General features: G+C 45.8%; 3 protein-coding genes across 4 annotated transcripts; all 3 read left to right on the top strand.

Annotated features, from left to right (window-relative positions):
• Window positions 1-6: 6 nt before the first annotated feature.
• LOC117137425 lies at window positions 7-2614 on the top strand. The gene is made up of 2 exons (XM_033298854.1): window positions 7-1970; window positions 2080-2614. The coding sequence occupies exons 1-2, from the start codon at window positions 187-189 to the stop codon at window positions 2438-2440; spliced, it is 2145 nt and encodes a 714-aa protein (XP_033154745.1). The 5' UTR covers window positions 7-186; the 3' UTR covers window positions 2441-2614.
• Window positions 2615-2774: 160 nt separating this feature from the next.
• On the top strand, window positions 2775-5617 carry LOC117137422 (serine/arginine repetitive matrix protein 1). The gene is made up of 3 exons (XM_033298851.1): window positions 2775-4340; window positions 4484-4703; window positions 4763-5617. Exons 1-3 carry the CDS (start codon window positions 2775-2777, stop codon window positions 5602-5604), a joined length of 2628 nt encoding a protein of 875 aa, XP_033154742.1. The 3' UTR covers window positions 5605-5617.
• Window positions 5618-5619: 2 nt separating this feature from the next.
• LOC117137424 lies at window positions 5620-8194 on the top strand. 2 transcript variants are annotated; one of them, XM_033298853.1, is made up of 3 exons: window positions 5620-6627; window positions 6680-7273; window positions 7332-7437. In XM_033298853.1, exons 1-3 carry the CDS (start codon window positions 5643-5645, stop codon window positions 7346-7348), a joined length of 1596 nt encoding a protein of 531 aa, XP_033154744.1. In that variant the 5' UTR covers window positions 5620-5642; the 3' UTR covers window positions 7349-7437. The 2 variants fall into 2 exon arrangements, with proteins under 2 accessions (XP_033154744.1, XP_033154743.1); XM_033298852.1 differs by having other exon boundaries at window positions 6680-8194.
• The last annotated feature ends 3491 nt before the right edge of the window (window positions 8195-11685 follow it).

The following is an 11685-nucleotide window of genomic DNA, read 5'->3' as shown; positions in this document are numbered from 1 at the left end:
TGTCAGGGTTTCCCCATAACAGATATGGCACCCAAAGTGCATCCAAAATTTTCAATGAACCCACAAGCCCCAATTAAACCAGAAAAAAAAACTATTCAACAGCACAGCAAGCCAGCAGAAACTTTCAGAGTCAGCAGTTGAAGAACAAAACCTCCAGCGAATCAATAAGAATCTATCAATTCCAGCATGGTTCGGAGAAGGGTGCTGACTAATTCGGCCAAGCAGGCTTCGATGAATGCCTATCAGCAGCTGTGGCAGCAGCAGCAGTTCGCTCGAGCTCCACTAGTCGCCGCGATGCCAGAATATTGGCATTCCGTGTGCAACAAATTCGGTGGCGCCTTGCCGCGAATGGCGGTTATAGCTCCGCCGGAAGTCAGTAGCCGGAAATTGAGTCGTCTGCGTGGCCAGCTAATGAAATCCCACCGAAAAAGCGCTGCGATTCAGAGCTTCATCCCAAACTACGGACTGCAGCAGCATCCTCAAATGCAATTTCAAAGGGGCTATCACAACGCCGGCAATGAATCCTATCCAAGTCGAAGTGTTTCCAAGGCAACTCTATTGACACCAGGTTGCATTCTAGCTGCTTGTCAAAATCAGTGCTACAATGGTATTCCAGCAGTAGGAGTTGCATCTGCGCCTCAGCAACAACATCTTCATTTGAATCAAGGAAATTTGTTCAACTATCCGGGTGCAGTTAGTCCCTTGCAATGGCAACAGCAGCAGTATCAAGTGCAGCAGCAACACAAGCAATATCTATTGCAGCAGCAACAGCAGCAGCAGAAGACAGCACCGGTTGGTATTCTGAAGAATTCTTCAAGAACTGGAGCTGGTCAGCAGCTCAATGGAGATTACTTTACTACCAGTCCTCCTCCAAAAACGAAGAAAGTGACAATCAGGAACACTTCTCCCGCCCCTTCCACATATCAAAAACCCATAGTGGAGAAAATAAAACCTTTGCTTGATATTCCGCCGAAGCCAAATAAGAAATCCAAACTGAATACACTGAGAAAAGAGCGACAGCAACTAGAGCAGTTGCAACTGCAACGAGAGTTACTCAAGCAGCGAGAATCTATTGAGAATCAAAAAAAACAATTGAAGCGAGGTCATCAAAACCAAAAGGATACATTGAATCAGACAACCCATCTGGAACCCAATACATGTGCAAGCTTCAATTTCGGAAAATTAGCAGACCGTTTTATTAAAGGCTTTAGTTGCGATTCAGATACAGAGACTCCCATGTTTACGGCAGCCAATGCTAAAATCAAAACACCTAATCAAGGAAATGACAAACCAAAGAACTTTTCTTATGAGGGTAATACACTCGAGAAAAAAACAGAGTTGCAAGCCAAGCCTAAAAAGTTGGATTTGTCCAACAGGGAGAGTAAGGCATCATCGACGGGCTTGCTTGATCGCGTTTCCAAAAGTTTGGATTTGGAAATTGATAGCAGCACAATTACACTGACTACAGAGCAGAATCAGTCAAAAGCGCCATATCAGAGTCGCACTTCTTTGACCGACAAGGCCACGAATACTGGACCACCATACCCTCTGAAAAAGTATCTAAAGCCTGGTCCACAGAAAGCCACATCGACTACATCTGCAACTAGTAAAGGATCGCGGAAAATGAACATCAACGAGCTGTTGCGAAACGAAAAAGTCAAGGGGCTGGAAGACAATCCCACGTGGCACTCGCTAATGCAACTGGTGGCTCATATGTGCGAGACCAAGGAGAGCGAGAAGGGCGATAGGGAGCAAAAGAATCGATTGCTGGCAGGATCTGGTGCCGATGGTCTTCAGAAGCAATATTCCGTATACCTAATGGTTACCTCTGATGAAGAAGACGATGACAACGACGACAGAACTTTCACCAAGACGAATGGTGATCTAAAATTGGGCAACCATCAAGGGATTCATGGGGGAAACGAGTACGTCCAGCGGTGTAGCAATGTCTACCAGGCAGAGCATCCCAGGTAAATTAAAGCATATCCATTTCATTTCCATAATGATTTCGACGTGCAAATCATTTTTGTAAATATTAAAGCTTGATTGATAAATTATACTCTCAATCCTCTTTCTTAGGCTAATTCGCAACAAACGCTCGAGGAAGAGGTTGAATCCCCGCCTGCGTGATCTTTCCATTCCCTATCCAAATACGCAGACTCAGTTGCCAATGAGAAGACCACTCCACTGGCCCAAGCCGGATTACTCCAAGCCACAGGGTCGTTCGAGTCGTACTCGGAATCCACCACGTGCTCGATCCTACTCCTCAGCCAAGAAGGTTGTGGGCAAGCGAAGTCAGAGATCCTTGAGAGCAACGCTCGACGAAAAGCGAAGCTGGCGTTTGTGGCAGGATCTTCCAATGACCGCCAAAGCTCTGAACAAGGCTTATAGCCGCATGCTGAACCTATCAGGAGCTATCCGAACCTCCACGGAGATATAGAACATCTATGTTTTTTGAACTGACCAACTTCAAATCATCGATGAACACCAAAGTGCAGCTTCGTTCTCTCAAAGTTATATGATTATTTCATTGAAGAACAAAGCTGACCTTTTGTTTTCGACTTTGATCTGAGATCTTATTCCTGCTACAAATAAAGACTGTTTTTGGCTTTAAAGGTCAACTTCGATTTTTATGTCATACCCACACATCAAAAATGTTGGGGTACACCGATGTTTTTTTACACACATTTCACGCATAAGAAATATCTCTAAATTATTTATATCCAAAAAACCATAAGAACAACGGATGTTAAAACTACAAGATCCAGTGCAAAATGGCTGATCCATGTGTTATGCCCGGTCAACTTTCTGGCAAATCTTTCTTGACCATCGAAAACGCAACTAGTGGCTTGAGCTCAAGCACCGACAACCAAGAAATATCCATGGATCTAGGGCAAGGAACTAAGCTCAAGAAAAGTGCTTCGTTCACAGGTTTCGGATCCCATTTTGTCGGTATAACACTGATTCCGGAAAGGAGAAGGAGGGTTTCTGGCGGGGATTGCGAGTACTATCAGCAGCCCAACTTACTGCGAAATCCGTTGGTCGTTCGTAGTGGTAATATACCAGATGATGGTGAGTGTCATCCCAACTGCCCATATCGAGGAAATCATCAGGCACAAAACAATTGCGAGCAGCCATCGAATCAATATCATGATCACAGCTATCAGCATGAACAATCTGCACAGAATCAGTCGTGTTATTGTGACACTAGAACACCCCAGCAAAACCATGGACAGCCATATCACCAGGCACGCACCCAATCCCAGCCACGCACCCAATCCCATCAAAAGGATCGACATGGCGGCAATGAATTTGGATGCGATCAACCATCGGGCAGAAGAGCTTACAGGACACCTTCCTCGCACTATATGGAGTACAGGGAGTTCCAGCACAGTCCCAAGCACAATCCTGCTGTAGATTCACAACGAAAGAATCGATTGCAAAAGAAGACCTCGGAGTGCAGTTGTGGATCTCCTGAACCTGAACGCAAACGAGCTCAGAAAACTAAACGTTTGCAAAAACAACCATCTGAATGTAGCTGTGAATCTGAGGAAAAGCATCATGTTCAGAGTAAACGATTGAAGATATCATCATCCGATTGTAGCTGTGGGGATGAACATTCACCGAGGAGACCGCAAGTTCATAGAAAGAGTACCCCGGATAAAAGTTATTACCTAAGAAAACCAACTCCAGCAGCTCAAACTTGTCCCGTTCGTTGCCATGCTCGCTCTCACGTTCAAGGACCACCACCTCCACCTGCCCCAAGGCGAAAATGTCCTGCTGCTACACCGCCACCCGTTTGTAGAAAACCCACACCCAAAACCAAGCCAACGAATTCACCAAAAGGTAAGACCAGGCAATGTAGTGCCTGCAATCGCTGTTCCGACGTAGAAAGCGATGCCACTGACTACGTGGAGCACAGTCGTTCCCGCACGGAGGTACTTAGGAATCCCCTGATTCAATCTCGTTCGGAGTATGATGACAATGGAGTACCTCCCTACGAGAGCTATAGTGAAGAGTGTCCTGTCCAGCGAAGAGAACGTTCTCCAAGTTGCAAGCGAACCAAACCGGAGAACCATAGTCGTGCCTGTAAGGAACCACCAATCTGCTCCAATGAAACCCTAATGGAAAAGCCGGTGAAAAGCTATCGATTTAGTTGCCCAGAGAATGGCAAATGTTCGTCCTGTCGAAAACTTTGCCCGAAATGTCACAAGGTTGTGGCCCAAAAGAAGAAAACTTCTGCGGCCAAGAAGTGCGCAGCATCGGTGGCCCAAAAATGCTGTCCCATGTGCGGATTACTACCCATGATGCCGAATATTTCCATTCCGGACGTTGGCAGTGTAAGTCAATTGAGGCATAGTTCAAGTTATGTCCTTCCACAAATAGATTTTCATATCAAACCATTACCATATAGTATCTTTTCATAACAGCTGCGCTATAAACACTCAACTGACAGCTAATTTTGTATGGTTTCCTCCCAAAGGGCAACCGCATTATCTACAAGACTTTGGGAAGATGTCGACCGAGGAAATTGCCCAAGACTCGATACGAATTGACCATTTGCTGTAAGAAGCGCTGCCAGGGAGGTCGGAACTCGCACTACATGACGGGCACTGTGGCCACGAGTTTGAAGAGAAGGGCCAAGGCGGCGCTGACAGAGGTTAATCCAGTGGCGCCGCCGCGGATGTCAAGTCACAGACAGGGTTAGTTTGTGAGTGGCATTCAGATACATTCTCTTTAACGCAAAGATCTTTCTTTGAAGGTGTCAGACAATCCCCTTTTCCACCTCAGAATTTGCCCAGTCATCCAGTATCTCAGCCGACAGGACACGTTAGGAGTCCGAGCAGAGCAGGTCACTCCTATTTAGACCAAAATCGCTCTGGTCCATCAACTTCTGCTCAGCCACGTGAGAGACCAGCTGCTCCACCGCCATTTAAAATGCGTTCTCCTTCTGCGAACGTGGTGCAGAAGTCAGAGAAACGGGAGGGGGAAAGATACCAGCATCCTCCCCAGCAAAGACCAAGGACCATGCAGCCCGTTATAGAAATCCATAGTACTACAAGAGGTCCCTCGAATCCTAAGGAACATACCACTACATATAGATCACGACCAGAACCAGGACCATCAAATAGATCCCAAACAGAACCAACGAATAGACCACAAACAGAACCACCAGCATCCAGTCGATCTAGACCTGAACCCCAGGTTCTACCACCATCTTTGATAGCACCCGCCTCGATGGATGCGGAGATAACCGAGCCCGTTCGACGTGGAGCTTCCTATTTGGGCACTGAGTTGAATCCCTTCTACAGAGGTAGTTTTCTTAGAGTTCGTCACTCAAGGGACTCACCTCAGAACCGCTTGAGTCCCATTCACCAGAGAGGGGAGATCTCGGAGGTGCCGAGGCCGCCAACAGTTCCAGGAATTGGTTTACCCGTAAAGTATACGAGGCTAAGTCAGCTGCAGGCATGGGTATTTGGAGACCCCTTCGTAAAGGGTAAAACCAATACGGGAACCTGGAGCTGGCGCCAAATTTTTGGCCGCAAAAAGAAGTGTCCTGCTTCCAAGGATAAGCCAGCCAAGACAATGGACGCCAGTACATAGGCTTAGAGTCGGATGTCTAAATAGAAACTCTTTTAAAAATGAAACATTTCGTCAAAAGCAAAATTATGGGCCATTTCCGAAGTTCAGAGCAGCAGAGAAAAGATGCGGGCCAGGGAAGCCACACAGATCGTTCCCAAGATAGTCAGGCCGAGGTGTGTCCAAGCCCACGTCCTGCTCCCCAAAGATCGTGTCCTGGTAGCCAGAATGTACCAGAGAAAATGTACGTTCTGAAGAACTGCGATCGATGTCAGGACTATAAGGTGCAACCCTGCAATGGGAATTGTAAGTGCCGAAAAAAAAGAGCTCCCTGCTCAGGTCAGTGCGCAGCTTCGTATCAGGATAGATCGTCAACGCATTCCCAGGACAGCATTACAGAAGCGGTGGTACCAAGGACCAAGTTGTCTGAGCCATCAAAGTCCTTAGATGACCTTGCTCCAGATCGCCGAATGGGTGGCAACTGCCCCATATGCCAATTTTGTGGACAAGAGGAGATCCGTCAGCCAGGTCAGAATATGTGCGCGCAGTGCAACGAGAAGATCCAGGCAGCCGTAGACAATTACCATGTGCAGTGCCAAGGACAATGCCAACCGACAGCGGGGCAGCCGTGTCCTTATCAACAAGTTCGACCGCAATACCAGCCACAACTTCAGCCAGCTGGTCAGTGGCAACAGTTGAGTGGAAATCCGTATGAAAACGGTCAACAGCATCAGGGAGAACAACCCTTCAACATAATTGTGCTTCAGGATTGCAACAATCATTCGCTGATCGATCAGCTAACAGCTGCTATAAACCGCGGCGGAGGTCAAGTGCATATGCCAACGGAAGCTCAGCAGTCTGAAAATAAAACCTACCCCAACAACTATCCCAATAACTATCAAAACAATCCACTATCTGGTTTTATAGACTACGAGTACGTGGACCCTAATCGCAAGGAATATGGTTACGAACCGGAAAGGGACGATCGGTACGACTATGGATATGATGTGGGTCCTTGGCGCCAGGATCCCTACTACCAACGAGATGGTGAGTTGATATATCGTATACTTATGTTAGTAAAGTGGATCATATTTTCTAGGCTATGACGACGACGGCTATCAGAACTACGGATCATGCAACAGCTACGATTGTCCCGCCAAAAACCGTGCCAACCAGAATATAGAATCCCTAGGCACCAGTCAAGCTGATCAGCCTTGGAACCAGTCATACGATTATGGCCAATCCAAGAGTTGCACCTGCAGCTGCCAATTCTGCCGCAAGGCTTTCGAAACCAAGGATAAGCTGGCTCTGCTCATTGCCCAGGCCTTAGAGATCTTCATCAGTAATAGTAATACCAAGGAAGAAAAGAAAAGTGAGCAGACCAATAAGACTAAAGCAAAGAAAAAGAAGGTTGCAAAGAGCATGATCCCGGAACCCGACGAAAAGAGTCCACCACAGTCCAAGCAGGAGAGTGCAGAGCACGTTGCCAATTTGCCAACCAAGGTAACTCCAAGGTCAAAGACGATGGAAACTCCAAGGTCAAAGACGATGGAAACTCCAAGATCAAAGACGATGGAAACTCCAAGGTCAAAGACGAAGGAAACTCCACGGTCAAAGGCGAAGGAAACTCCACGGTCAAAGGCGAAGGAAACTCCACAAGTAAAAGAAACTCAATTGGGAAACGAAAAGAGTAGTAAGGGGAAATTAAGCTACCAATCCACGCAAAGTAACAAGACGATTTCCATCCAAAGTTCGACTCCGAAAGTAGCCAACCATTTGGGACACCAATTCAAGGTTGCGGTGGCCCACAGCGAATCCAGCCACGATGAAGATAGTATGGTATCGCACAACAAGACGCCTTCATTTTTCCTGCCCAACTGCGATGAACATCGCTGCAAGCGCAACTGCAATGGGCTATGTTCGCGAAAACCGCATGATTGTGATAAAGGTTGCAAGTCGAGATGCCGCGGTCCCTGCTCCAAATCAGGAGGTGGTGATGGACGTAGCCGCAGAAAGGGATCGAAGAAACAGCAGCGATCCAATCAGAGGCATTCCCGTTGCCAGCAGTGCAACCAGGGTGAGGGTCGCCAGTGGCAGGAAGTTAGCGCCAACGATTGTCCGGCGGGCACGAAAACCGGGAATCGCAATGCCGGAGGCAGTGGAGGCGTTGGTAAGAACGCGCTCTTGGGACTCAGTCCCATTGCCCACTATCGACCCGGAATGCTGCAGTTTCCCGTGAATTACCTCCTGGCGGGCACCAACTTTCGGCGGAGGCTCGTTCGCACCGCCGCCGGCGTAACGTTGCACCAGAAACCGTACTTGGACCAGGCCGATGCCAAGGATCTGCCCAGCTTTCCGTGCCGCCAGAAGACTAGCAGCCCCGACTGTCGAGCACCCGTTAAAAAGTGGCTCTGAGCTCCAGAACGCGTCGCCGAATTATATGCATTGTTGCGAATCGAAGGATCTAGATGGCGATCCTTCGATCCATACAGTGCATACGTTCGCCCAGACGCGTAGTGGCTTATAGTTTTCTTTTTCCAAATTCTTAAGTAGTTCATTTAGCCTGATCAATATTTCAAAAGTGCAATAAACCGGTTAGAATTCCAACAACACCCGAGTTTAATATTTTAAAACTATCTTAACTAACCTTTAACCTACTCCTTTAGTAAATATAGATTTTACTTTTCCTACCCGCATCCGCATTAATCCGTTTATTTGTCTGTTTGCCTCGTTTGCAACAATCCAGCAAATTTCCAACTAATTTCCGGATCTTCCGGCTTCCGTCTTCCGGACTTCCGTCTGTCCGTCCGTCCGTCGTTGGCACTGCCGTTTCCGCTTCCTGTGGCCCAGATTAACCGCTCTGAGCGGCGCAAATCAAAAGACGTGGCCAGCAATGAGCCGGGACAAACAATTAACGCCGCAGGCGTTTCCTCATCGCCACGACCAAAAGTCACTAATCACCGGCAATATTTTGGGAGTTTTCAATCCGTACCTGAGCGGGACGTGAACGGACAATGGGTTCGGAATCAAATTGAGCCTGCTGCAGCAGCTTCCTGCACTGCATTTCACACTGCCTCGAAATGAGAAACTAATTTGGTATCCCTGCTGCGTTCGACTTGCCACATGTCCTGCGGAGAGGCTGTCAGGATGGGTACACTGTGGAAAAAGTCGAGTAACAGTGAAGTAAAGTAATATTTTTCAATAATTTCGGTATTAGAAGCTGAAAACAACAACAACAACCAAGTTTTCAATTAACTATTTAATTTAGTTAAAAAATCATCTTGCTAAAATATAGCTCAAATAAAATATTTATAAACATGCTTAGGCCATAAGTTCGTGCTTAGTGTAAAAATGTTAATTGCAACGCACAGCATTCTACGCACTTTTCTCCGCTCAGCAGGACATCCTTTTCCTTGTTATTGTTGTTTGACAACATTTGTTTTTACAATTCCCTGCGTTTCACGTCCTTCTCTTTTCTTACTCCCGCTCCTGTTTTGTGTACAGAGTACGCGCCTTCCCATCTCGATTCCCGTTTCCGCTCGGGAGTAGCCTTAATTTCTGCCCCGCACTCCCGACCTCGAGCAACAGATGAATCCTTGCGAGTTGTGAGCTCCTGCAGGAGGCGCACCTAATCCCATGTGTTGTTTGGCGAACGGGATGCGGGCAGGAAATGCAATTGTCTAGGCTCAAATATTTGGCAAATGCGCCGAGCCATTCATTCAGCGGATGCACGTATCCCATGAGTTGTCGATTGGTATCTGTATCTGGCCATTGTTCTGTTTGTTCTTGCCAAATGGAATCCGTTAGTTCGCTTTCAATTGAACATGTCATGGGTTCACATCTTGAGTATCTCTGTTAGTAATTTATTTGCTTTAAAATGAGTACTAATTAAAAAGTATCTCTTAAGAAACTAGGGATGTATCTTTTTCAGTTTAATGACAACATAAGCCTAGTTGGTTAGTTTCAGGCACTTAGTTAGCTATCCCTCTCTTTTCGTAGCTAAGTACTTCCCTAAGCCCATAATCACTTCCCTACCTACATAAAGACATCCTACTTCCCCTCGAGAAGAGCCGCCTACAATCGTGATCGGATTGGAACTGTGTAAGTGGTTTAACTAACAAAGAACCTTCGCCTCATTAGAGATTTCCCTTCGGAGACAATCCGAAGCCGCTGAGCTTTCCACACCAGTTTTCTGCCATTTATCTGTGTTCTATGCGTGGATTGTTCTGGGGCATGTTGTTGTGGGTTTTCGTTAGTTTATTGCCCGGTGGGTTGGACCACAAACCATTTACGTGACACGTTTTGTAAGTTCCCATTGCGGACAATGGTGTTGTTGCCGTTAATCAGATTCACGGAGCATTTCTTCATCGCCGTTCTCTTTATTTACTTTCATTGTTATCATTTGAAAATGCCTTAATCCGAATTTATGAAACGAAAGCGGAAGTCGGCTGTGGCTTGTTGCCCCATTGTCTCCGGTATTCGGTGCCCGGTTTCCCAGCTCCCGGTGATATACCCATCAGATCTTGCCTTGGATGCTACACTTGAGATAAATCATTTGCAAGATCATATCAGAAATGAAAAGAAAAGAAAGAAAATTTCAGTTTTAATAGCTCAACTAACTAGAACATATCATATTTTTATTAGTAAACTAAGAAAAGAAAAGTATTTTCACTATTGTTATGATACATAGTTAAAGATTTATGTACAATATTTCTTAAAGTGTATAATCCCTGGCCGACTGTGTGGCCTTTCGTTGCAATGTTTGTGTCTGCCAGTTTCTTTACGAGCGCGTCTTATTTTTCCAGCTTTTTTTTATTTACGGTTACTTGATTTCGTTTTATTATTATTCCACTGATCGATTCGAACGTTTTCTCGTAATAAGATTTCAGTTGGAAACTTGAGAAAAACCAGGAAAAAGCGAGGAAAACGTGGAAAACATGACAGCTGCTACGCCTCCGGCGAAATTCTACGAAGGAAAACGATGAAAACTTTATGACGGAAGATGCCACACAATCTGTTTATTGATTTATAGTCTGGCGAAAGTGCCAATAAAACCGGAGTCTGCTTGGGATTAGTTCTACGGAGGGGAATCCCCCCGATGGGATCGTTAAAATTACCATCCTATTCCAACACTCGCCGCATCTACTTTCTGTATATTTTTGTAGACCTTTAATGACTGTGGATGCCTAGATGGAGCCAAAGAAATTTTCAAAACTATATATATATGGCTCGTAAATCGTTTAGCTCGGGGTTGGTTTGGCTCTATAAATAGCTGGCGACACCCCGAATATGGGATGGATATTTTTGAGAATTCGATATATTTCCACGGCACACGCCCCCCCATTCCCAATCCCAGAATCCCAGCTCCCGATCTTCATCCCCACACAGCTGCCAGATGTAGAAACATGCGTGTAAATCAACTATCGTGGCCGATCGTGTTGTGGGATTTAACTTCCTTTGCCGGCAATTTATGCGCAAACACAATCCGGACCCGGGCACGTAATTGAAAATCAACAAAGCTAAGCAAATATCCACCCAGGCAGGCATTCCTTTTGGGCAATTATCAGCCGGACACACAGAAATTGCCTCACTGCGTCACGTACGTGCGCCTAAGTAAACATCCTTTTCGGGTCTCTCCTGCCACGGCATTATAATAAAAATATATATTGTTTTTTTTTTGGCAACTCTCATTGCACATCCTGTGTCCAAGGCGATTCTTATCGCCTTCGAGATACCCGTACCTAATGCGTAGATTCAAATTCCGATTCCTGGCCAGACAATAGGGAAAAAACGTTGCAATTGGACGCAAGGCAGCTGTTTTGGCTTGGGTTCGTATGTGGACAGGATGAGCCGGGGATTAACTGTATGTGCACTTAGAAAAAAACCATGCAGGATTATAAAATTAGTGAATAAATATTCAAGGAAAGGGTTTCATGCTTTATCACTTTTATATTGATTTTAAAGATACTGTTAGCTACAAATTATAAAAATTTATTCTTAAAATCAAAAGTAATTTTCACGTTTTGTTTGATTTTAGTACATTATAAAATAGTGTGTAAGGGACTACATACATTTCTCTCCGAGTGTCCTTATCTACGCGCGTCC

This window comes from Drosophila mauritiana, chromosome 2R, assembly GCF_004382145.1.
Source record: "Drosophila mauritiana strain mau12 chromosome 2R, ASM438214v1, whole genome shotgun sequence".
In the NCBI taxonomy this organism is placed as follows: domain Eukaryota; kingdom Metazoa; phylum Arthropoda; class Insecta; order Diptera; family Drosophilidae; genus Drosophila; species Drosophila mauritiana.
This window is presented reverse-complemented; position numbering and strand designations above follow the sequence as displayed.

Excerpts from the sequence above, each read along its gene's own strand:
- LOC117137425 (XM_033298854.1), top strand. The coding sequence starts at position 187 with ATGGTTCGGAGAAGGGTGCTGACTAATTCGGCCAAGCAGGCTTCGATG. Across the intron at positions 1,971-2,079 it reads TACCAGGCAGAGCATCCCAG|GCTAATTCGCAACAAACGCT; the intron begins GTAAATTAAAGC and ends CCTCTTTCTTAG.
- LOC117137422 (XM_033298851.1), top strand. The coding sequence starts at position 2,775 with ATGGCTGATCCATGTGTTATGCCCGGTCAACTTTCTGGCAAATCTTTC. Across the intron at positions 4,341-4,483 it reads CCATTCCGGACGTTGGCAGT|GGCAACCGCATTATCTACAA; the intron begins GTAAGTCAATTG and ends TTCCTCCCAAAG. Across the intron at positions 4,704-4,762 it reads GATGTCAAGTCACAGACAGG|GTGTCAGACAATCCCCTTTT; the intron begins GTTAGTTTGTGA and ends CTTTCTTTGAAG.
- LOC117137424 (XM_033298852.1), top strand. The coding sequence starts at position 5,643 with ATGAAACATTTCGTCAAAAGCAAAATTATGGGCCATTTCCGAAGTTCA. Across the intron at positions 6,628-6,679 it reads TCCCTACTACCAACGAGATG|GCTATGACGACGACGGCTAT; the intron begins GTGAGTTGATAT and ends CATATTTTCTAG.